This window comes from Oncorhynchus clarkii, chromosome 24 (genome assembly GCF_045791955.1).
Source record: "Oncorhynchus clarkii lewisi isolate Uvic-CL-2024 chromosome 24, UVic_Ocla_1.0, whole genome shotgun sequence".
Taxonomy (NCBI): Eukaryota; Metazoa; Chordata; class Actinopteri; order Salmoniformes; family Salmonidae; genus Oncorhynchus; species Oncorhynchus clarkii.
Window position 1 is genome coordinate 37,097,845 of NC_092170.1, and position 25,518 is coordinate 37,123,362.

General features: G+C 42.0%; 1 protein-coding gene across 2 annotated transcripts in view; it reads left to right on the plus strand.

The window, feature by feature from the left end:
• LOC139382256 (sucrase-isomaltase) overlaps positions 1-25,518 on the plus strand; it is a 93,655-nt gene that overhangs the window by 12,140 nt on the left and 55,997 nt on the right. For both annotated transcript variants that reach the window (XM_071126120.1, XM_071126119.1), the window contains exons 6-17: positions 683-834; positions 3,594-3,765; positions 4,144-4,243; positions 4,369-4,481; positions 4,695-4,820; positions 7,498-7,629; positions 13,521-13,637; positions 22,831-22,944; positions 23,039-23,123; positions 23,394-23,511; positions 24,321-24,492; positions 25,352-25,468. In XM_071126120.1, coding sequence (XP_070982221.1) covers positions 683-834; positions 3,594-3,765; positions 4,144-4,243; positions 4,369-4,481; positions 4,695-4,820; positions 7,498-7,629; positions 13,521-13,637; positions 22,831-22,944; positions 23,039-23,123; positions 23,394-23,511; positions 24,321-24,492; positions 25,352-25,468 — 1,518 coding nt within the window. The remainder of the gene's footprint in view (positions 1-682; positions 835-3,593; positions 3,766-4,143; positions 4,244-4,368; positions 4,482-4,694; positions 4,821-7,497; positions 7,630-13,520; positions 13,638-22,830; positions 22,945-23,038; positions 23,124-23,393; positions 23,512-24,320; positions 24,493-25,351; positions 25,469-25,518) is intronic.

A 25,518-nucleotide genomic window follows, 5' to 3' on the forward strand; every position in this document is an offset into this window, starting at 1 on the left:
TTGTCTCTAAACACATGTCCTCCTGACCCCCGTCCTTGTGTTTTGTCTCTAAACACATGTCCTCCTGACCCCTGTCCCTGTGTTTTGTCTCTAAACACAAGTCCTCCTGACCCCTGTCCATGTGTTTTGTCTCTAAACACATGTCCTCCTGACCCCTGTCCACGTGTTTTGTCTCTAAACACATGTCCTCCTGACCCCTGTCCACGTGTTTTGTCTCTAAACACATGTCCTCCTGACCCCTGTCCCTGTGTTTTGTCTCTAAGCACATTTCCTCCTGACCCCTGTCCCTGTGTTTTGTCTCTAAACACATGTCCTCCTGACATTTCTCCCTGTGTTTTGTCTCTAAACACATGTCCTCCTGACCCCCGTCCCTGTGTTTTGTCTCTAAACACATGTCCTCCTGACCCCTGTCCCTGTGTTTTGTCTCAAAACACATGTCCTCCTGACCCCCGTCCCTGTGTTTTGTCTCTAAACACATGTCCTCCTGACCCCCGTCCCTGTGTTTTGTCTCTAAACACATGTCCTCCTGACCCCTGTCCCTATGTTTTGTCTCTAAACACAAGTCCTCCTGACCCCTGTCCATGTGTTTTGTCTCTAAACACATGTCCTCTTGACCCCTGTCCACGTGTTTTGTCTCTAAACACATGTCCTCCTGACCCCCGTCCCTGTGTTTTGTCTCCAGATCTCAGATGCCCATAACCAGCGATTTGAGGTTCCCCATGAGCACATCAAGCCCCCTGCCACCCATCCCTCTGGTTCCTTTAACTACGAGGTAGAGCTCACACACAACCCCTTCGGCTTCCAAGTACGCAGGGCGGCCACCAAGAAAGTCCTGTGAGTTTCTTTCTGAATTGTGTCCTTCTGTCAGTCTCAAAAAGTCTCTCTCAAATCGATCAGTCTTTCTGTTACACTCCAACCTGGGTACTAATGCTCTCAAGCCTGTACGTCTGGTTACAACATCACACAGTTGATCCTCATAGAGGTGCTGTGGACCACGCAGTCACTTCATTAATATGTATTATTCTGTCAGAACGCCAAAGACACACACGCTCGCACGTACACGCTCGCACACACACGCTCGCACGTACACGCACATGCACACACACGCTCGCACGTACATGCTCGCACGTACACGCATGCACACACACACACACGACACGTTTGTTTTCTGTGTTCCATGTCAGTCTCCCTTGGTGACCGTGTGGTTACGTCTGTGTCACTCTTAGCATGCTCAGTCAGTCTGTGTGACATCACAGTCATCATGCCTACTGATTACATCTCCAACCAGCCAAATTAACCTTTATGCAGACTCACTGTAAAACCACGATTATGACCCCTGTTATTTATTTACCTAGGCGTTAGGATTTTTACCCCTGTTATTTATTTACCTAGGCATTAGGATTTTTACCCCTGTTATTTATTTACCTAGGCATTAGGATTTTTACCCCTGTTATTTATTTACCTAGGCATTAGGATTTTTACCTTTTCACCTCTGGGATTTGATCTATAAACTTTTTGGTTCCTGGCCCAACAACCACTAGGCTACCTGCCGCCCACTAGGCTACATGCCCCTGTTAAAACCATGATAATGACTCCTGTTAAAACCAGGATTATGACCTGTTAAAACCATGATAATGACTCCTGTTAAAACCATGATTATGACCTGTTAAAACCCTGATTATGACTCCTGTTAAACCATGATAATGACTCCTGTTAAAACCATGATTATGACTCCTGTTAAAACCATGATAATGACTCATGTTAAAACCATGATTATGACTCCTGTTAAAACCATGATAATGACTCATGTTAAAACCATGATTATGACTCCTGACTCCTCTTATTTATTAGATAACCGGGTCATATTTATTAGATAATTGGGTAATATTTACTACATTACTGGGTAATATTTATTAGATAACCGGGTAATATTTATTAGATAATTGGGTAATATTTACTACATTACTGGGTAATATTTACTACATTACTGGGTAATATTTACTACATTACTGGCTAATATTTACTACACTACTGGGTAATATTTTTTAGATAATTGGGTAATATTTACTACATTACTGGGTAATATTTATTAGATAATTGGGTAATATTTACTACATTACTGGGTATTATTTATTAGATAACCGGGTCATATTTATTAGATAATTGGGTAATATTTACTACATTACTGGGTAATATTTATTAGATAACCGGGTAATATTTATTAGATAATTGGGTAATATTTACTACATTACTGGGTAATATCTATTAGATAATTGGGTAATATTTACTACATTACTGGGTAATATTTATTAGATAACCGGGTCATATTTATTAGATAATTGGGTAATATTTACTACATTACTGGGTAATATTTACTACATTACTGGGTAATATTTATTAGATAACCGGGTAATATCTATTAGATAATTGGGTAATATTTACTACATTACTGGGTAATATTTATTAGATAACCGGGTAATATTTATTAGATAATTGGGTAATATTTACTACATAACTGGGAAATATTTACTACATTACTGGGAAATATTTACTGTAAAATACTGGGTAATATTTACTACATAACTGGTGATACGAGTCTTATCAATATATGTGCTCTAATGTAAAAGTTTAGATTGCAGCCCTTCAGATGAAATGAGCAGGTGCATATTAAGAAAGAGAGAGGGGTGGATGGTGAAGGTGGAGAGAAAACCATTGACTGCGTAGAGATAATTGCTATGATATTATCAGCTTGCTCTCTGACTGTTTGACGGTTGTGTTATTCGCCACGGCGATAAAGGGTTTAATAACTAACAGGATTCACTTTAATTGAACCCCTTTAGTAATTCCAATCAAAACTATTAACTCTCCACTTTTCAACCATTAGATTCAACAGTGCAGTGTTTAGGTGAGCTGTGGTAGGGTTGTGTTCCTGTCATCCATTAGTCCAATTACCAGGAGTCTAGTCTCTCTAGGTGGACTTCCCTGATGGAGTGTGAGTGTAGAGGTCATTACACCACACTATGATTGATTCCTCATCCTACTGTACTTAGTAGGATGAGACCTCTATCTCTGTCAGGGGAGTTCCTGCACATTGATTTAGTTTAGACTGTAGATCGCCTAATGGTCTTCCTTGCTTTGTGTCTCGCCAGAGTCAGGATGTTGGCTGATGTTTTTCTCACTGTAATAAAAACATAAAGGCTGTTAAAAGCAAGCGTACTTGCCCTGCACAATGCTTACTGTGCACATACACACCACTAAATACATGATACTGCCCTTGATCTCTCTCTCTCTGTCTCTCTGTCTCTCTGTCTCTCTCTATATATATATATATATCTCTCCCCTCTGTTATTGAGCAAAGAGGCAGAAGGGTAGGACATGTATGTGTTATTAGTAATGTCAGTGGGTGTGAAGCTACACAGGTCTCATTACGGTGTCTTCTAAAGGTCTGTTTGCAGCTAGCTACCTTCTCCCAGAGGGGTCTTTCTTCCATAACAATACTGAACTATACAGTTCAATACATACCCTGTGTGTTCAAAATACAACCACTCTCTCATCATCTCAACCCCCCCCCCGCACTCCACACACACACACAGGTTTGACACCACAATGGGTCCGCTGGTGTTTGCTGATCAGTACCTGCAGCTGTCTGCAAGACTGCCATCCCATAATATATACGGTCTGGGAGAACACGTCCATCAGAACTATCGTCATGACACCAACTGGAGAACGTGGCCTATCTTCTCACGAGATTCATTCCCTAATGGAGTGAGTACTGATATACACACATATACTGTAACATCACACACACACACATACACACACACACACACACACACACACACGCCTTACATCGATCATTCTCCAACATCACACAAACAGCATGTATCCTATAAGGAGCACAGCTCAGGGCCTGTCAGCTGCTGTGAACAGGGTGTGTGTACATTCCTTCCCAAAGGGCGGGTAATTGAATGTCTTGTAAGCTGATTAGTTTGTACCGCCACCCCCTCAGCTTCGATCCATCTCTCTCTCTCTCTCTCTCTCTCTCTCTCTCTCTCTCCCTGTCTCTCTCTATCTCTCTGTCTATCTCTCTGTCTCTCTCTCTGTCTCTCTCTCTCTCATCCCTTTATTTCCTTCATCCCTCAGGGAACACATAACCTCTATGGTCATTATCCCTACTTCCTTTGTCTGGAGGACGAGAGTGGCAAGTCCTTCGGAGTCTTCCTGATGAACAGCAATGCTATGGGTAAAAAAAAACAGAAACACATGAATATTGTTGTTCTGACCTGGTCCAGAGGTGTCTATGTAACGAGTCCAGAGATAAGACTATATCTCATCACTGTGTGGTTGTGTTTTATGACCTTTGCCCAGAGGTCACGCTGCAGCCGGCTCCAGCGGTGACCTACAGAACCATTGGAGGAGTTCTGGACTTCTACATCCTGCTAGGAGACACACCTGAACAGGTGGTCCATGAGTTCCTGGAGGTGAGACAAAGGTTTCAGTTGACTTTCACTATGAAGCTGATCATTTGGAAGTGATAGGCACAAATGCGCTGTGATACGGTGGTACATTTGGAATCAGTATATGTGTATGATACATCTTTCCTTTCCTTTGTGTGTGTGTGTGTGTGTGTGTGTGTGTGTGTGTGTGTGTGTGTGTATGTGTGTGTGTGTGTGTGTGTGTGCGTGTGTGTCCAGCTGATCGGCATGCCGATGATTCCTCCATACTGGTCTCTAGGCTTCCAGTTGTCTCGTTGGGACTACGGCAGTCTAGAGGAAGTCAAGAGAACAGTGGAGAGGAACCGAGCCGTCGACCTGCCATATGTAAGAGTCTTATTGCAGAACTATTGGTTCTATGGGGACCTCGGTCACAAACTAGAATGCCCTTTAGGAACAAAGGCATTATCTTAGAGCTAGAAACCAGTGCATATGGGAAACTAGAGAACACCATGAGGTACCAGCGAATCAGACAGTGAAAATCTACCTACAGTATATGTTCCGCAATAACAGAACAGGAGCAACGGATTAGTAAATAACTTCCACCTACCACAAGTAAGGGAAACACTGCTTGGAAGCTAGGAAACATTAGCAATCAATTCCACACTGAAAGCTATAAGCAAAGGACTGTAATTCACCAGATAGGATTCAGCTGTAGACTAGAGATATGAAATTCTCTATCAGAGCTGGACAGGCAGCAGGGAGCTGACCTGTTGCTCTCTGGGAGAAGCCTGTTCCGTGTCAAATTGTCCGAGTCTGACGGTCTGTTCTCCAGTCCTTCAGGAGTACCCTGCCGTCGGGAGACATGTTTACCCTATGAAAACTCAATAGCTCCTAGCGAGGATTTATCTAACCTCCAAGACAATCAAGAGGTCAAACTTTGACAAAAAACGATCGCAAAAAAACTCAGACAAAACAAGCTTACTATTTACTCTTTGATTTTTTAAATAACCACGCCCTTAATGTCCGTCTTTGACATTAAGATACAGCTGGACGACAGTGGCTATATTGAGGGACATATTTGATAGAGATCAGATAGACCACAGAGGGCATTATCACATTATCCTAATACGTCTGGAACTGATTACCATTAGCAGGGAACTGGCAGGAGCTGGGAACCATCTGTTAGAGTGATATGGAGAGGGACTGCCAAGCCACAGAATCAAGGCCCAGACCAAAAACAGAATGTGCTAACACTCTAGAATCCTCCCAAGGTTCCGCAACACATTAGCCAAGTCACTAGCACTGACATGAAGGCCTGAAACTTGCAGGCATGCCAGCAGGCTTATGCTAAAGAAGATGTGTTTAACTTACGCTAAGATGCAAATATGTGTGAGGGGAATGCAGTAAGGTCATGTAAAATATGCTAACATCTGAGCAGATGTGTTTAATTTATGCTAAATTTCAAACATTCGATTGGATGCATAGTCTGAATAATTCTATATCAGTGGTGAAAAAAGTACTCCATTATTTTACATGATTAAAAGTATAGAAAACTTAATAGAAAATGACTTGAGAAAAAGATAAAGTCACCCAGTAAAATACTACTTGAGTAAAAGTCTAAAAGTATTTGGTTTTAAATATACTTAAGTATCAAAGTAAATGGAATTTCTAAAATGTACTTTAATAAGAAACAAAAGTAAAAGTATAAACTATTTAAAATTCCTTATATTAAGCAAACCAGGCGGGACTATTTATTTTTTAATTGACGAATAGCCAGGGGCACCCAGACACTCAATTTACAAACTAAGCATTTGTGTTTAGTGAGTTTGCCAGATCAGAGGCAGTGGTGATGACCCGGGATAATCTCTTGATAAGTGTGTGAATTGGACCATTTTCCGGGGCAAAAGTATGTTTTGGGTGTTGGGGAATATGTGCAGAGTAAAAAGCACATTATTATCTTTAGGAATACAGTAAAAGTACAAAGTAAAAGTCAGCAAAATAAATATAAGTAGTAAACTAAAATACAGATACACAAAAAAATATAAGTAGTAAACTAAAATACAGATACACCAAAAAATATAAGTAGTAAACTAAAATACAGATACACAAAAAAATATAAGTAGTAAACTAAAATACAGATACACAAAAAAATATAAGTAGTAAACTAAAATACAGATACACAAAAAAATATAAGTAGTAAACTAAAATACAGATACACAAAAAAATATAAGTAGTAAACTAAAATACAGATACACAAAAAAATATAAGTAGTAAACTAAAATACAGATACACAAAAAAATATAAGTAGTAAACTAAAATACAGATACACAAAAAAATATAAGTAGTAAACTAAAATACAGATACACAAAAAAATATAAGTAGTAAACTAAAATACAGATACACAAAAAAATATAAGTAGTAAACTAAAATACAGATACACAAAAAAACGACTTGGGTTGTACTTTAAAGTATTTTTTACTTAAGTACTTTACACCGACAGTTTGAGGGGTTTGTCTAAATGTATGGAAAACAATGATGCAGACAGTTTGAGTGGTTTGACTAAATGTATGGAAAACAATGATGCAGACAGTTTGAGGGGTTTGTCTAAATGTATGGAAAACAATGATGCAGACAGTTTGAGTGGTTTGACTAAATGTATGGAAAACAATGATGCAGACAGTTTGAGGGGTTTTGACTAAATGTATGGAAAACAATGATGCAGACAGTTTGAGGGGGTTTGACTAAATGTATGGAAAACAATGATGCAGACAGTTTGAGGGGGTTTGACTAAATGTATGGAAAACAATGATGCAGACAGTTTGAGGGGGTTTGACTAAATGTATGGAAAACAATGATGCAGACAGTTTGAGTGGTTTGACTAAATGTATGGAAAACAATGATGCAGACAGTTTGAGGGGTTTTGACTAAATGTATGGAAAACAATGATGCAGACAGTTTGAGTGGTTTGAGACAAATACTTTGTGATTATGACACTAACATTCAACTCCTACAGCCATAATGAATGCACTATTATTCTCTATCTGCTTCTCTTCTCTCCCAGGATATCCAGTACACTGACATTGACTATATGGAAGATAAGAAGGACTTCACTTACGATGAAGTCAACTTCAAAGACCTCCCTCAGTTCGCTGATTATCTGCACGAGAAGGGACAGAAATACATTCTTATATTGGTAAGAAACAGACTGTTTTTGAAAGAAAGAAAAAAACATATTTTTTAACTAGGCAATTAATTTAAAAATAAATTCTTATTTACAATGACGGCCTAGGAACAGTGGGTTAACTGTCTTGTTCAGGGACAGAACGACAGAGTTTTCCTTGTCAGTTCAGGGATTAGATCTAGCAACCTTTCGGTTACTGGCCCAACGCTCTAACCTGCCGCCTACAGTTGATTTGCTTGACTAGTTTTTGCAAACATTTGTTGGTTCTCCAGTTAGCTCCAGTTCCAAATGTGCCTGTTGAATGAAAACATATTCACATTTCAATAGTAGTGGCACTACTGTAACTTTGCTATTACTTATAGGTTTGAAGTCGCCTAATCCGAGTGTTTTGCTGAGTTTGTTGTTGCTAATGTATTTGATTGTAGGCGTAAAACATGTCGCATTCAATTTGTAAATGTAGTTTGTGAACTCTCCAGATAGGATTCCGAGCAGACCGCGATTTGGCAATATGTCAGGCATATCCCTCGATTTGGCAATATGTCAGGCATATCCCTCGATTTGGCAATATGTCAGGCATATTAGGTAGGTCATTACAGTTATGTTGTTGTCTATGTCTACCTTTGAGAAACTTGAGTTATTATTTAATTTATTAGAAAAAGCATTTACCGGCATGACGTCCTTGTTCTCCTTGCATATATGCGTGCGTTAGTGACGCATGGGTGGACTCATAAGCCGCAGTCCGGGTGGTTATATCCGCAGGGACGGGTTTAGGGTCATTAAAATGTAACTATTGGCTGAAGGGCTGGGATTTAGGGTCATTAAATATTGGGGGTTGAATAAAGATAAAAAAATACTAAAAATCCGTAAATGTGCAATTTATATCTGTAGGCTACTTTGAGGTTTTTCTTTCATTATTTTAGGCTGTCTGGTATTAGTGCAGAAACCTAACCTTTAGGGGTTAACTGTATGCGTGGCAAATAGCCGACACAGCCATTCGGCAAATAATGATTTTGGGAACGGGCAGGAGAAGTCAACGTCACAGAGGCAAAAAGGACATTGTCAAAGTTTAATTCAGCAAACCAAAGCTGCGAAAGGAGAGTTGAAAATAATGAGAAGGAGGGGGGCAGAAAAAGTAATGTTAGGAAAAGATTTGGTGACCAGGTAAAGAGGATGATTGATTGCAGTGCCAGTGCTCTGGCTGTGTTAGGTGTGATGATTGATTGCAGTGCCAGTGTTCTGGCTGTGTTAGGTGTGATGATTGATTGCAGTGCCAGTGCTCTGGCTGTGTTAGGTGTGATGATTGATTGCAGTGCCAGTGCTCTGGCTGTGTTAGGTGTGATGATTGATTGCAGTGCCAGTGCTCTGGCTGTGTTAGGTGTGATGATTGATTGCAGTGCCAGTGCTCTGGCTGTGTTAGGTGTGATGATTGATTGCAGTGCCAGTGTTCTGGCTGTGTTAGGTGTGATGATTGATTGCAGTGCCAGTGCTCTGGCTGTGTTAGGTGTGATGATTGATTGCAGTGCCAGTGTTCTGGCTGTGTTAGGTGTGATGATTGATTGCAGTGCCAGTGTTCTGGCTGTGTTAGGTGTGATGATTGATTGCAGAGCCAGTGCTCTGGCTGTGTTAGGTGTGATGATTGATTGCAGTGCCAGTGCTCTGGCTGTGTTAGGTGTGATGATTGATTGCAGAGCCAGTGTTCTGGCTGTGTTAGGTGTGATGATTGATTGCAGTGCCAGTGCTCTGGATGTGTTAGGTGTGATGATTGATTGCAGAGCCAGTGTTCTGGCTGTGTTAGGTGTGATGATTGATTGCAGTGCCAGTGTTCTGGCTGTGTTAGGTGTGATGATTGATTGCAGTGCCAGTGCTCTGGCTGTGTTAGGTGTGATGATTGATTGCAGTGCCAGTGCTCTGGCTGTGTTAGGTGTGATGATTGATTGCAGTGCCAGTGCTCTGGCTGTGTTAGGTGTGATGATTGATTGCAGTGCCAGTGCTCTGGCTGTGTTAGGTGTGATGATTGATTGCAGTGCCAGTGCTCTGGCTGTGTTAGGTGTGATGATTGATTGCAGTGCCAGTGTTCTGGCTGTGTTAGGTGTGATGATTGATTGCAGTGCCAGTGCTCTGGCTGTGTTAGGTGTGATGATTGATTGCAGTGCCAGTGTTCTGGCTGTGTTAGGTGTGATGATTGATTGCAGTGCCAGTGTTCTGGCTGTGTTAGGTGTGATGATTGATTGCAGAGCCAGTGCTCTGGCTGTGTTAGGTGTGATGATTGATTGCAGTGCCAGTGCTCTGGCTGTGTTAGGTGTGATGATTGATTGCAGAGCCAGTGTTCTGGCTGTGTTAGGTGTGATGATTGATTGCAGTGCCAGTGCTCTGGATGTGTTAGGTGTGATGATTGATTGCAGAGCCAGTGTTCTGGCTGTGTTAGGTGTGATGATTGATTGCAGTGCCAGTGCTCTGGCTGTGTTAGGTGTGATGATTGATTGCAGTGCCAGTGCTCTGGCTGTGTTAGGTGTGATGATTGATTGCAGTGCCAGTGTTCTGGCTGTGTTAGGTGTGATGATTGATTGCAGTGCCAGTGTTCTGGCTGTGTTAGGTGTGATGATTGATTGCAGTGCCAGTGCTCTGGCTGTGTTAGGTGTGATGATTGATTGCAGTGCCAGTGTTCTGGCTGTGTTAGGTGTGATGATTGATTGCAGTGCCAGTGTTCTGGCTGTGTTAGGTGTGATGATTGATTGCAGTGCCAGTGCTCTGGCTGTGTTAGGTGTGATGATTGATTGCAGTGCCAGTGTTCTGGCTGTGTTAGGTGTGATGATTGATTGCAGTGCCAGTGCTCTGGCTGTGTTAGGTGTGATGATTGATTGCAGTGCCAGTGTTCTGGCTGTGTTAGGTGTGATGATTGATTGCAGTGCCAGTGTTCTGGCTGTGTTAGGTGTGATGATTGTGAGGCGCTATACAAATTCGACACAGGACTTCAAATAGGCCTATTGCACGTCAAGGGAACTGTAGCCTGCTGTTTAGATGGCTTAAATGGAAACTGAAATCTGGACATTGACTAACCAGAATAAATTACTGTTTTTTTTTTGGCAAACTCCAAAGTCCTTTGATAATTCTAGTCCAGTGCGGTTTTAGCAAGAAAACAATAACTGATTGGATAAAGTGAATGAAGTGCTGCGCATATCCTATGTATGAAGGGCCTTCACAGTGAATACATTTGTTTATATGTTTTGTGCGAATTAATTGAATATCGCCACATGCATTATTCAAAAATGTTTGCCTCTGGAATAAGAGACAAACTGGGGTAATAAATACATAACCAACGTTCTCTAGTAATAATAGTCCCGTGAGAATAGGGCTTTAGCCTTATTGTTTTTTGTGTGCTTTTTTTTTACCGTGCATTAAATTGTTTAACCGACCAATAAAAAAGAGAGTTCCAAACCTCTCTGCCAATAACAGCTTGTTTTCAGTTCTCCCCTCCCCACTATAACCACTCCCAGACAGTCCTAGGGAAATGATTGCTTGAGCAATAGTTTTCTGCTTTAGAAATACAATTTATGCCCATTTTAATGTAAATCTTATTGCAGTAAGGTACATAAAAGCTGACCCAGAAATGATAGAGTTGATAGTTAAGTTAAATACAAAATGAAAATAGTTGGGCGGCAAGGGTAGCCTAGTTGTTGGTGTTGGACTCGTAACCGAAAAGTTGCAAGAGCTAATCTCTGAGCTGACAATGTAAAAATCTGTCGTTCTACCCCTGAACAAGGCAGTTAACCCACTGTTCCTAGGACGTCATTGTAAATAAGAATTTGTTCTTAACCGACTTGCCTAGTTAAATAAAGGTAAAATAAAATTAAAATGTTTTATTTGGTCCCGGGCATATGAAAGGGAAAGGAAAGGGGAACATGATTACTCCTGTACCTAGGCCTATTGGAAATCATCTTCCTTCCTGTACCTAGGCCTATTGGAAATCATCTTCCTTCCTGTACCTAGGCCTATTGGAAATCATCTTCCTTCCTGTACCTAGGCCTATTGGAAATAATTTTCCTTCCTGTACCTAGGCCTATTGGAAATCATCTTCCTTCCTGTACCTAGGCCTATTGGAAATCATCTTCCTTCCTGTGCCTAGGCCTATTGGAAATCATCTTCCTTCCTGTACCTAGGCCTATTGGAAATCATCTTCCTTCCTGTGCCTAGGCCTATTGGAAATCATCTTCCTTCCTGTGCCTAGGCCTATTGGAAATCATCTTCCTTCCTGTGCCTAGGCCTATTGGAAATCATCTTCCTTCCTGTGCCTAGGCCTATTGGAAATCATCTTCCTTCCTGTGCCTAGGCCTATTGGAAATCATCTTCCTTCCTGTACCTAGTCCTATTGGAAATCATCTTCCTTCATGTACCTAGGCCTATTGGAAATCATCTTCCTTCCTGTACCTAGGCCTATTGGAAATCATCTTCCTTCCTGTACCTAGGCCTATTGGAAATCATCTTCCTTCCTGTACCTAGGCCTATTGGAAATCATCTTCCTTCCTGTACCTAGGCCTATTGGAAATCATCTTCCTTCCTGTGCTTAGGCCTATTGGAAATCATCTTCCTTCCTGTGCCTAGGCCTATTGGAAATCATCTTCCTTCCTGTACCTAGGCCTATTGGAAATCATCTTACTTCCTGTGCCTAAGCCTATTGGAAATCATCTTCCTTCCTGTGCCTAGGCCTATTGGAAATCATCTTCCTTCCTGTGCCTAGGCCTATTGGAAATCATCTTCCTTCCTGTACCTAGGCCTATTGGAAATCATCTTCCTTCCTGTACCTAGGCCTATTGGAAATCATCTTCCTTCCTGTGCCTATGCCTATTGGAAATCATCTTCCTTCCTGTACCTAGGCCTATTGGAAATCATCTTCCTTCCTGTGCCTAGGCCTATTGGAAATCATCTTCCTTCCTGTGCCTAGGCCTATTGGAAATCAACTTCCTTCCTGTGCCTAGGCCTATTGGAAATCATCTTCCTTCCTGTGCCTAGGCCTATTGGAAATCATCTTCCTTCCTGTGCCTAGGCCTATTGGAAATCATCTTCCTTCCTGTGCCTAGGCCTATTGGAAATCATCTTCCTTCCTGTGCCTAGGCCTATTGGAAATCATCTTCCTTCCTGTGCCTAGGCCTATTGGAAATCATCTTCCTTCCTGTGCCTAGGCCTATTGGAAATCATCTTCCTTCCTGTACCTAGGCCTATTGGAAATCATCTTCCTTCCTGTGCCTAGGCCTATTGGAAATCATCTTCCTTCCTGTGCCTAGGCCTATTGGAAATCATCTTCCTTCCTGTACCTAGGCCTATTGGAAATCATCTTCCTTCCTGTACCTAGGACTATTGGAAATCATCTTCCTTCCTGTGCCTAGGCCTATTGGAAATCATCTTCCTTCCTGTACCTAGGCCTATTGGAAATCATCTTCCTTCCTGTGCCTAGGCCTATTGGAAATCATCTTCCTTCCTGTGCCTAGGCCTATTGGAAATCATCTTCCTTCCTGTGCCTAGGCCTATTGGAAATCATCTTCCTTCCTGTGCCTAGGCCTATTGGAAATCATCTTCCTTCCTGTAACTAGGCCTATTGGAAATCATCTTCCTTCCTGTGCCTAGGACTATTGGAAATCATCTTCCTTCCTGTGCCTAGGCCTATTGGAAATCATCTTCCTTCCTGTACCTAGGCCTATTGGAAATCATCTTCCTTCCTGTGCCTAGGCCTGAGACACGGTAGTCTACCCATGACAAAATGCGATGCACGCGACCATTCCAAACGTTTCTCACATATCAAGGCTCATTCCCTCTATAATAGCCTGTTGTGGGTAGGCTTATTTTAAAATGTTTTTTGTTGAGTTTAGTGCAGTTGTGCCAAATAAAATGGCTGTGTTACTGTCTTTCAGGACCCGGCAATAGCCACCAGTAAGAGGATCAACGGGCCGTATGAGGCCTATGACCGAGGAACACTGAAGAACGCTTGGGTCACTGAGGCTGATGGGAAAACACCTATAGTGGGAGAGGTAGGTGGGAAGGGAGGTGGTGGAGGTGGAGGTGGTGATGATGGTGATGGTGATGTGCATGTGCATGTGTCTGTGGGTGCTTGAGTGCATGTGAGAGAGAGAGGCAGGCTAGTGTTGTTTTGAAATGATCAATCCCACTTTGTGTTGGCTATGTGTGTAGAGAGAGACAGAGAGCGTTTACAAATGTCTACGGAGCAGATCATATCTCATGGGTTAACAATGTGTTTTACCCGCACGATTAAACCTGGCCCAGTGCTAATCACTATTTATGGTTTTATATCAGGTCAAACAGGTGCATTGATTCTACATCCGTGTTTAATCTCTAACTGTCCTGCATCACAGACGGTGTGCTCCGTGTATTAGCACAGACTGATCTCACTTACACCAAGTGTGTGTGTGTGTGTGTGTGTGTGTGTGTGTGTGTGTGTGTGTTCTGCCTCACTGATTGTGCTTATAAACACAATAGAGGCGGCTGATGAGTAATCGTCTAGATAGTGGGATGCTAGTCATTGTGGAGCATGCAAAGACGTGCAGGTATTTATTATGGCACTAAGGGTTAAGGGCTGGTGTAGGTAAGGTATTTATTATAGCACTAAGGGTTAAGGGCTGGTGTAGGTAAGGTATTTATTATGGCACTAAGGGTTAAGGGCTGGCGTAGGTAAGGTATTTATTATAGCACTAAGGGTTAAGGGCTGGTGTAGGTAAGGTATTTATTATAGCACTAAGGGTTAAGGGCTGGTGTAGGTAAGGTATTTATTATAGCACTAAGGGTTACGGGCTGGTGTAGGTAAGGTATTTATTATGGCATTAAGGGTTAAGGGCTGGTGTAGGTAAGGTATTTATTATGGCACTAAGGGTTAAGGGCTGGTGTAGGTAAGGTATTTATTATGGCATTAAGGGTTAAGGGCTGGTGTAGGTAAGGTATTTATTATAGCACTAAGGGTTAAGGGCTGGTGTAGGTAAGGTATTTATTATAGCACTAAGGGTTACGGGCTGGTGTAGGTAAGGTATTTATTATGGCATTAAGGGTTAAGTGCTGGTGTAGGTAAGGTATTTATTATAGCACTAAGGGTTAAGTGCTGGTGTAGGTAAGGTATTTATTATGGCACTAAGGGTTAAGGGCTGGTGTAGGTAAGGTATTTATTATGGCACTAAGGGTTAAGGGCTGGTGTAGGTAAGGTATTTATCATAGCACTAAGGGTTAAGGGCTGGTGTAGGTAAGGTATTTATTATGGCACTAAGGGTTAAGGGCTGGTGTAGGTAAGGTATTTATTATGGCACTAAGGGTTAAGGGCTGGTGTAGGTAAGGTATTTATTATAGCACTAAGGGTTAAGGGCTGGTGTAGGTAAGGTATTTATTATGGCACTAAGGGTTAAGGGCTGGTGTAGGTAAGGTATTTATTATGGCACTAAGGGTTAAGGGCTGGTGTAGGTAAGGTATTTATTATAGCACTAAGGGTTAAGGGCTGGTGTAGGTAAGGTATTTATTATGGCATTAAGGGTTAAGGGCTGGTGTAGGTAAGGTATTTATTATAGCACTAAGGGTTAAGGGCTGGTGTAGGTAAGGTATTTATTATGGCATTAAGGGTTAAGGGCTGGTGTAGGTAAGGTATTTATTATAGCACTAAGGGTTAAGGGCTGGTGTAGGTAAGGTATTTATTATAGCACTAAGGGTTAAGGGCTGGTGTAGGTAAGGTATTTATTATGGCACTAAGGGTTAAGGGCTGGTGTAGGTAAGGTATTTATTATAGCACTAAGGGTTAAGGGCTGGTGTAGGTAAGGTATTTATTATGGCATTAAGGGTTAAGGGCTGGTGTAGGTAAGGTATTTATTATGGCACTAAGGGTTAAGGGCTGGTGTAGGTAAGGTATTTATTATGGCACTAAGGGTTAAGGGCTGGTGTAGGTAAGGTATTTATTATAGCACTAAGGGTTAAGGGCTGGTGTAGGTAAGGTATTTATTATGGCATTAAGGGTTAAGGGCTGGTGTAGGTAAGGTATTTATTATAGCACTAAGGGTTAAGGGCTGGTGTAGGTAAGGTATTTATTATAGCACTAAGGGTTAAGGGCTGGTGTAGGTAAGGTATTTATTATAGCACTAAGGGTTAAGGGCTGGTGTAGGTAAGGTATTTATTATAGCACTAAGGGTTAAGGGCTGGTGTAGGTAAGGTATTTATTATAGCACTAAGGGTTACGGGCTGGTGTAGGTAAGGTATTTATTATGGCATTAAGGGTTAAGTGCTGGTGTAGGTAAGGTATTTATTATAGCACTAAGGGTTAAGTGCTGGTGTAGGTAAGGTATTTATTATGGCACTAAGGGTTAAGGGCTGGTGTAGGTAAGGTATTTATTATGGCACTAAGGGTTAAGGGCTGGTGTAGGTAAGGTATTTATCATAGCACTAAGGGTTAAGGGCTGGTGTAGGTAAGGTATTTATTATGGCACTAAGGGTTAAGGGCTGGTGTAGGTAAGGTATTTATTATGGCACTAAGGGTTAAGGGCTGGTGTAGGTAAGGTATTTATTATAGCACTAAGGGTTAAGGGCTGGTGTAGGTAAGGTATTTATTATGGCACTAAGGGTTAAGGGCTGGTGTAGGTAAGGTATTTATTATGGCACTAAGGGTTAAGGGCTGGTGTAGGTAAGGTATTTATTATAGCACTAAGGGTTAAGGGCTGGTGTAGGTAAGGTATTTATTATGGCATTAAGGGTTAAGGGCTGGTGTAGGTAAGGTATTTATTATAGCACTAAGGGTTAAGGGCTGGTGTAGGTAAGGTATTTATTATGGCATTAAGGGTTAAGGGCTGGTGTAGGTAAGGTATTTATTATAGCACTAAGGGTTAAGGGCTGGTGTAGGTAAGGTATTTATTATAGCACTAAGGGTTAAGGGCTGGTGTAGGTAAGGTATTTATTATGGCACTAAGGGTTAAGGGCTGGTGTAGGTAAGGTATTTATTATAGCACTAAGGGTTAAGGGCTGGTGTAGGTAAGGTATTTATTATGGCATTAAGGGTTAAGGGCTGGTGTAGGTAAGGTATTTATTATGGCACTAAGGGTTAAGGGCTGGTGTAGGTAAGGTATTTATTATGGCACTAAGGGTTAAGGGCTGGTGTAGGTAAGGTATTTATTATAGCACTAAGGGTTAAGGGCTGGTGTAGGTAAGGTATTTATTATGGCATTAAGGGTTAAGGGCTGGTGTAGGTAAGGTATTTATTATAGCACTAAGGGTTAAGGGCTGGTGTAGGTAAGGTATTTATTATAGCACTAAGGGTTAAGGGCTGGTGTAGGTAAGGTATTTATTATAGCACTAAGGGTTAAGGGCTGGTGTAGGTAAGGTATTTATTATGGCACTAAGGGTTAAGGGCTGGTGTAGGTAAGGTATTTATTATAGCACTAAGGGTTAAGGGCTGGTGTAGGTAAGGTATTTATTATGGCATTAAGGGTTAAGGGCTGGTGTAGGTAAGGTATTTATTATAGCACTAAGGGTTAAGGGCTGGTGTAGGTAAGGTATTTATTATGGCACTAAGGGTTAAGGGCTGGTGTAGGTAAGGTATTTATTATGGCACTAAGGGTTAAGGGCTGGTGTAGGTAAGGTATTTATTATAGTCCTAAGGGTTAAGGGCTGGTGTAGGTAAGGTATTTATTATGGCATTAAGGGTTAAGGGCTGGTGTAGGTAAGGTATTTATTATAGCACTAAGGGTTAAGGGCTGGTGTAGGTAAGGTATTTATTATGGCATTAAGGGTTAAGGGCTGGTGTAGGTAAGGTATTTATTATAGCACTAAGGGTTAAGGGCTGGTGTAGGTAAGGTATTTATTATGGCACTAAGGGTTAAGGGCTGGTTTAGGTAAGGTATTTATTATGGCACTAAGGGTTAAGGGCTGGTGTAGGTAAGGTATTTATTATGGCACTAAGGGTTAAGGGCTGGTTTAGGTAAGGTATTTATTATGGCACTAAGGGTGACTGGCTGGTGTAGGTAAGGTATTTATTATAGCACTAAGGGTTAAGGGCTGGTGTAGGTAAGGTATTTATTATGGTATTAACCTCTTGACGCACGGATCCCTTTAGCGGGATCATTTTCATCAACAACCGCTGAATTGTAGAGCGCCACATTCCAAAAAAATTACAAAAAAGTTTATATTCATGAAATCACAAGTGCAATATAGCAGAACAAAGCTTAGGTTGTTGTTAATCCACCTGTCATGTCAGATTTTGAACATATGCTTTACAGCAAAAGCCATACAAGCGTTTGAGTTTATCGATCACTAGGAGTTTGAGTTTATCGATCACTAGGAAAAACATTATGAACACCTAGCATCAAAGTAGCTTGGTCATGAAAATTAGAAAAGCAATAAAATGAATTCTGATGTTTTCACTCACGAGACTCCCAGTTACACAATAAATGTTCCTTTTGTTCCATAAAGATTATTTTTATATCCAAAATACCTCCATTTGTTTGGCGCGTTATGTTCAGAAATCCACAGGCTCGAGCGGTCACGACATCGAAGACGAAAATTCCAAATAGTATCCGTAATGTCCACAGAAACAGGTCAAACCTTTTTTATAATCACTTTTTTATAAAAACTGATTCAAGAATATGTTTGGGAAGACAGAGGTAGGTGGAGAATAGAATATAATGATGTTATGGGAGAATTTGAGAGAGAGAACAGACATAATGGGGGAGAATGTAATGTAGCGAGTGGTGTAACTCCATCTTTCTGCCTCGAAACAGGCAGAAAGATGGAGGGACTGAGAAATATGGTGGAGCGAGAAAGATGGAAACTCCTGTAGATGATGGATTACAACTTCTGGACATCAGGACTGCGATTTCTCACCACGGACTGGCAGAATCATTTTTTTAACGAGTCTGAAAAGGCCGATGCCAACGATATACTGCTTTCTCAGGAACAGGCCCAGATCCCCATGATTTGCGTGAAGAGGAGGCGGAGAAAAAGGGTTCGGAGGGCAGGCTGCCTTCTGAGAATTTGTAGGCGATCAAATAAACCCCCAATGCCTTCCATTCTGCTAGCAAATGTGAAATCTTTGTACAATAACATAGATGAGCTATGTGGAAGATTAAACTACCATTCAAAACTGTAATATCTTATGCTTCACGGAGACGTGGCTGAATGACGACACTATCAACATACAGCTGGCTGGTTATACGCTACACCGGCAGGATAGAACAGCGGTGTCTGTTAAGACAAGGGGTGGCGGATTGTGTATTTTTGTAAATAACAGCTGGTGCATGATATCTAAGGAAATCTCGAGCTTTTGCTCGCCTGAGAAAGAGTATCTCATGACTAACTGTAGACCACACTATCTACCTAGAGAGTTTTCATCTGTATTTCTTGTAGCTGTTTACATTGCACCATGCTAGCGACGCTATTGTCCCACCTGGCCAACATCCAGTGAGATTGCAGAGCGCCAAATTCAAATACAGAAATACTCATTATAAAAATTCAGAAAAGATACGACTATTAAACATAAGTTTAAAGATGAATTTCTTGTGAATCCAACCATGGTGTCAGATTTTAAAAATGCTTTACGGCGAAAGCATACCTTACACATTTTTGAGAACATAGCCCAGCAGACAAATCATTACAAACAGTAACCAGCCAAGTAGAATAGTTACACCAGTCGGAAATAGAGATAAAATGAATCCCTTTGATGATCTTCATATGTTTGCACTCAGAAGACATTCATTTATTCAATAAATGTTCCTTTTGTTCAATAAACTATCTCCTCCGTTTTGTTTGTGTGTTTTCTTCAGTAATCCAAAGGCTCAAACGCAGTCGAAACAGGCAGACAAAATTGTATCCGTAAAGTTCATAGAAACATGTCAAACGATGTTAATATTCAATCCTCAGGTTGTTTTTAGCCTAAATGATCTATAATATTTCACCCGTACAATAACGTTGTCAATATAAAAGGTAAACAAGAAAGGCACTCTCTCTGTCTCGCGCATGAAAAAGCTCTGTGACACGGCAGGGTCCACTCATTCAGACTGCTCTTACTCCCTAATTTACAAGCCTGAAACAATTTCTAAAGACTGTTGACATCTAGTGGAAGGCATAAGTCCTAAGTCAATGGATACTGTAATGGCATTGAATAGAAAACTACAACAACAAAAACAATTCCTACTTCCTGAATGGATTTTTCTCAGGTTTTTGCCTGACAAATCAGTTCTGTTATACTCACATTATTTTAACAGTTTTGGAAACTTTAGAGTATTTTCTATCCAAATCTACACATTTTTGCATATCCTATCTTCTGGGCCCGAGTAGAAGGCAGTTTAATTTGGGCATACTTTTCATCCAAAATTCCAAATGCTGCCCCCTACCCTAGAGAAGTTATTAAACAAGTCAATATTCACAAGGACGCAGGGCCAGACAGATTACCAGGACGTGCACTGCGAAGATGCGCTGACCAACTGGCATGTGTCTTCACTGACATTTTCAACCTCTCCCTGTCCGAGTCTGTAAAACCAGGATGTTTTAAGCAGACCACCGTAGTGCCTGTGCCCAAGAACACCAAGGTAACCTGCCTAAATGACCACGTTTGTAACCATGAAATGCTTCGAAAGGCTGGTCATAGCTCACATCAGCACCATCAATACCATTATCCCAGAAACCCTAGACCCACTCCAATTTGCATACAGCCCCAACAGATCCACAGATGATGCAATCTCTATTGCACTCCACACTGCCCTTTTCCACATGGACAAAAGTGAGAATGCTGTTCATTGACTACAGCTCAGCGTTCAATACCATAGTGCCCTCAAAGCTCATCAATAAGCTAAGGACCCTGCGTCTAAACACCTCTCTCTGTCACTGGATCCTGGACTCCCTGATGGGCCGCCCTCAGGTGGTAAGGGTCGGTAACAACACATCTGCCACGCTGATCCTCAACACAGGGGCCCCCAGGGATGCATGTTCAGTCCCCTCCTGTATTCCCTGTTCACCCATAACTACACGGCCAGACATGACTCCAACAACATCATTAAGTTTTCCGATGACAGCACAGTGGTAGGCCTGATCACCGACAATGACTAGACAGCCTATATGGAGGAGGTCAGAGACCTGGCAGTTTGGAGCCAGGACAACAACCTCTACCTCAACGTGATCAAGTCAAAGGATATGATTGTGGACTACAGGAAAAAGAGAACCGAGCATGCCCCCATTCTCTTCGACGCGGCTGCATTGGAGCAGGTTGAGAGCTTCAAGTTCCTTGGTGTCTACATCACCAAGAGACTAAGATGGTCCAAGCACACCAAGAAAGTCTTGAAGAGGGCACGACAAAACCTAATCCCCATCAGGAGACTGAAAAGATTTTGCATGGGTCCTCAGATCCTCAAAAGTTTCTACAGCTGCACCATCGAGAGATCCTCACTGGTTGCATCACTGCCTGGTATGGCAACTGCTCGGCCTTCGACCGCAAGGCACTACAGAGGGTAGTGTGCACTGGGGCCAAGCTTCCTGCTATGAAGGACCTCTATACCAGGCGGTGTCAGAGGAAGTCAAGCGGTACCGGAGCGCCAAGTCTAGGTCCAAGAGGCTTCTAAACAGCTTCTACCCCTAATCCATAAGACTCCTGAATACCTAATCAAATGGCTACCCAAACTATTTGCATTGCTCTCTGTTTGTTATCATCTATACATAGTCACTTCAATAACTCTATCTACATGTACTGTACTTATTACCTCAACTAACCGGTGACCCCGCACATTGACTCTTTACCAGTACACCCTTGTAAATAGTCTCGCTATTGTTATTTTACTGCTGCTCTTGAATTACTTGTATTTCTTATTCTTATCTGTATTTTTTTTAACTGCATTTTTGGTTAGGGCCTCGTTAGTAAGCATTTCACTGTAAGGTGAAACACCTGTTGTATTCAGAGCATATGACCATTTCAATTTGATTTCATTTAATTAGATTAACCCTGACCTTGGAGGCATCGTATATCTGCCCAAATGTTGTTCCTATATATCTGCTCCCTTGAGAGTTAAATCGTCAGAATTAGGACACGTGTGTGTGTGTGTGTGTGTGTGTGTGTGTGTGTGTGTGTGTGTGTGTGTGTGTGTGTGTGTGTGTGTGTGTGTGTGTGTGTGTGTGTGTGTGTGTGTGTGTGTGTGTGTGTGTGTGTGTGTGTGTGTGTGTGTGTTTATGTGAACGTGTGTGAAAATCATTAATGTTCTCTTTCTGCTCGTGGTTGTGAAGTTGTTAGGGGGGATAAAAGCTAGCTAATGTTTAACTGTGGGGAGTGAAGAAATCTTGAGATTGAATCTTTACAACCCTGTCATACAAGGTCAGCGAAGACCTCAACCTAATGTACACATGTATCCATAGCTACAGACACACACATGCAATGCCCTCCCCCTCTTTCTCTGAGGATTAATCATTGCTCTCTGTGCTGCATGTCATTAGCAAAGGCTTCAAACTCACAGTCACGTCTGGATATTTATATTGTAGAATCGATTTCTCCCCCCCTCTCTCTCATTTGTCCTTCTCTACCCTCTAAATGTTTCCCTCTCATTTCTACTATCGTTATCCCCTCCTATCCTCTCTCTTTCTCTCTGTGTCCTTTGCTCCACTTCTCTCCCTCTCTCTACGTCTACATCTACTTAGTGTTTATCTCTTCTCTTCTCTCTCTATACCTTAGGTCTGTCCAGATGACTTAGTGTTTCTCTCTTCTCTTCTCTCTCTATACTGTAGGTCTGTCCAGATTACTTAGTTTTTCTCTATTCTCTCTCTATGCTGTAGGTCTGTCCAGATGACTTAGTGTTTCTCTCTTCTCTTCTCTCTCTATACTGTAGGTCTGTCCAGATGACTTAGTGTTTCTCTCTCTATACTGTAGGTCTGTCCAGATTACTTAGTGTTTCTCTCTTCTCTTCTCTCTCTATACCGTAGGTCTGTCCAGATGACTTAGTGTTTCTCTCTTCTCCTCTCTCTATACAGTAAGTCTGTCCAGATGACTTAGTTTTTCTCTCTTCTCTCTCTATACCGTAGGCCTGTCCAGATTACTTAGTGTTTCTCTCTCTATACTGTAGGTCTGTCCAGATGACTTAGTGTTTCTATCCTCTCTTCTCTCTCTATAATGTAGGTCTGTCCAGGTCTGTCCAGATGAGTTGGTGTTTCTTGACAATAACCCTTCTCTCCTCCTCTCCTCCTCATATCCTCTTCTCTTCCCTCTATCTCTAGGTCTGGCCAGGTGTGGCAGTGTTTCCAGACTACACTAACCCCAGCTGTAAAGAGTGGTGGACTGATGAGTACGTCAGATTATTCAAAGAAATCAAACATGACGCTCTGTGGATTGTAAGTCTATTCTACTAATGCTTGGTTGTACTATATTTATGTTCAAGTCTGACATCCACATCCACACATCCCAATTCTGTCTTCTTCCTGACAGGATATGAATGAGGTGTCTAACTTCATGAAAGGCTCCATCAAGGGATGTGATGACAACAATCTCAACTACCCTCCCTTCACTCCTAGTAAGGTTGTTTAGTAACTCTCAACTGCCCTCCCTTCACTCCTAGTAAGGCTGTTAGTAACCCTCAACTACCCTCAACTACCCTCCCTTCACTCCTAGTAAGGCTGTTTATTAAGCCAAATCAGTACACTGGTATCTCTGATGAAAGGAGCCACATTCTATTTTTTTTTATTAACAGGAAACACAAACTTTTTTGAATATCAAAAACTGCAGACAAAAAAATATATATATCCTCCACGCTTCTCTCTCATTCTGTCCTCCTCCTCCTCAGGTATCCTGGATGGGGTGTTGTACAGTAAGACTCTGTGTATGGACTCGAAACAGACCTGGGGAAACCACTATGATGTCCACAGTCTCTATGGATACGCCATGGTTCTAGCCACCAGAGAGTGAGTAGGGATCTTACTATGTGTGTAGAACTTGTACTGAAGCTCTGCCATAGAATGGACTATTTAGTCTGTATACTTGAATTCCACCAGCATATCCTTATCACTGTAAAATGGTGTAGGTCTAGAGTTAGAGGCCTTGCTATGTGCTGAGTGAGGCTGAACTGTCCTGATGTTTCAGAGGTGAGTTGTGATGATTTGTCTAAATAAATAGAGCATCATTAAAAATAGAGCCTGGGGCGCTGTCATTGGGTCGGCTAGTCAAATGAGGATTGTTGTGTCTCGGAGGTAAATCCCTATGCACGCATAACCACCCGCACGCACACACAGAGTTATGTCTCAGCGGGGAATCCTGACACAGCTCTTTGAGTTACATTGTCTTCTGAGAGGGCTCCTCCATCGCTGACTCATCCTGTTAGCATACCGCCCGCTAGCTCCACTCCTCTGTCACTTCATCCTGTTAGCATACCGCTCGCTAGCTCCACTCCTCTGTCACTTCATCCTGTTAGCATACCGCTCGCTAGCTCCACTCCTCTGTCACTTCATCCTGTTAGCATACCGCTCGCTAGCTCCACTCCTCTTTTATCCTGACTTTTATTTTTTTCTTCTGTCTATTTCTCTCTCGGCTAATTAAAAAGCCTTATTGTCAGGAGACACACTTTGTAAACATCATCAGAACATAATATTGTCATGAAAATCAATAGCCGTTCGATTTAGCTAGCTAATTAGAGCAGTAAAGTAGTTATGATGATACTCTCTATCTCTCTCATTCTCTCTACACACCCCTCCTTCTCCCCCTACTCTCCCTGTAGTGCTCTAGAGCGTGTGTTTGAGGGGAACAGGAGCCTGATGCTGACCCGCTCGTCCTTCCCTGGTGTGGGGAAATACTCCGGCCACTGGCTGGGTGACAATGCTGCTAACTGGAACGACATCAAATGGGCCATACCTGGCATGCTGGAGTTTGGCCTGTTCGGAATCCCCTACGTGAGTACCTCAACGTGATACCGTCATCTATTGATTTAACAGGTTGGGCTATTTATCTGACTGGAAGCTGGTTCTTTACTCCCACAGCTGAGACAGAGGCAGGTAAGTGAGAAAAACTTACTGATGAGATATTAGAATGGTAAGAAGCCGTTTGGCTCTGGCCTCAGACAAGTAACATTGCAAACGTCAGTGAGAAACCAACACGCACACGCTCACAGACACACACACACCTCCAGGTGTGACAGGGAGTGTTAGAGATGCCAACCACAGTCCTGAAGAGACTCTGTCCAAGAGGTTTTCCAATTCTTGTTTGGCACACACACCCATTCAAACTCACTCTCTCTTTCAATTACACACACACACACACACACACACACACACACACACACACACACACACACACACACACACACACACACACACACACACACAAACACACAAACACACACACACACACACACACACACTTCCCTGGCATAGGGAGACTTGGATTTGGATCGATGTCCTCCCATTGAGCATGCTGTTAAAGTGCCCTGCTATCAAACAATAGCAACACCCAAACACACTGCTCTCAAAGGATGGGCCATTGATTGGGTATTTTCTTTTATGCTTACCATATGCAATTACCAAAACAGAGACTGCATACATGTTTTCTGCCAATTTAGCCTTATTGAATTGTTTTAACAAATGGAAACCAATATCAGACAAGACAAACAATTTCATTCCAGACCCTGCTGTATAGTTTCAAATGCTAGTTTCAAATGCTATATCTGTGTGCCTTCCTGAGTTTTTTTTTTTTTTTTTGTGAGTGTGTCAATGTTTGTAATGTTCTGTCTTGTCCTGTGTTGTGCGTTTTCAGATCGGTGCTGATATTTGCGGTTTCTTTGACGACGTGTCAGAAGAGTTGTGTCGTCGTTGGATGCAGGTTGGAGCATTCTATCCCTTCAGCCGGAACCACAACGCCCAGCATTACAAGGTACCTGTTCCCTTGTTTCTTTATGACACCATGTACAGTATGGAGTCAAA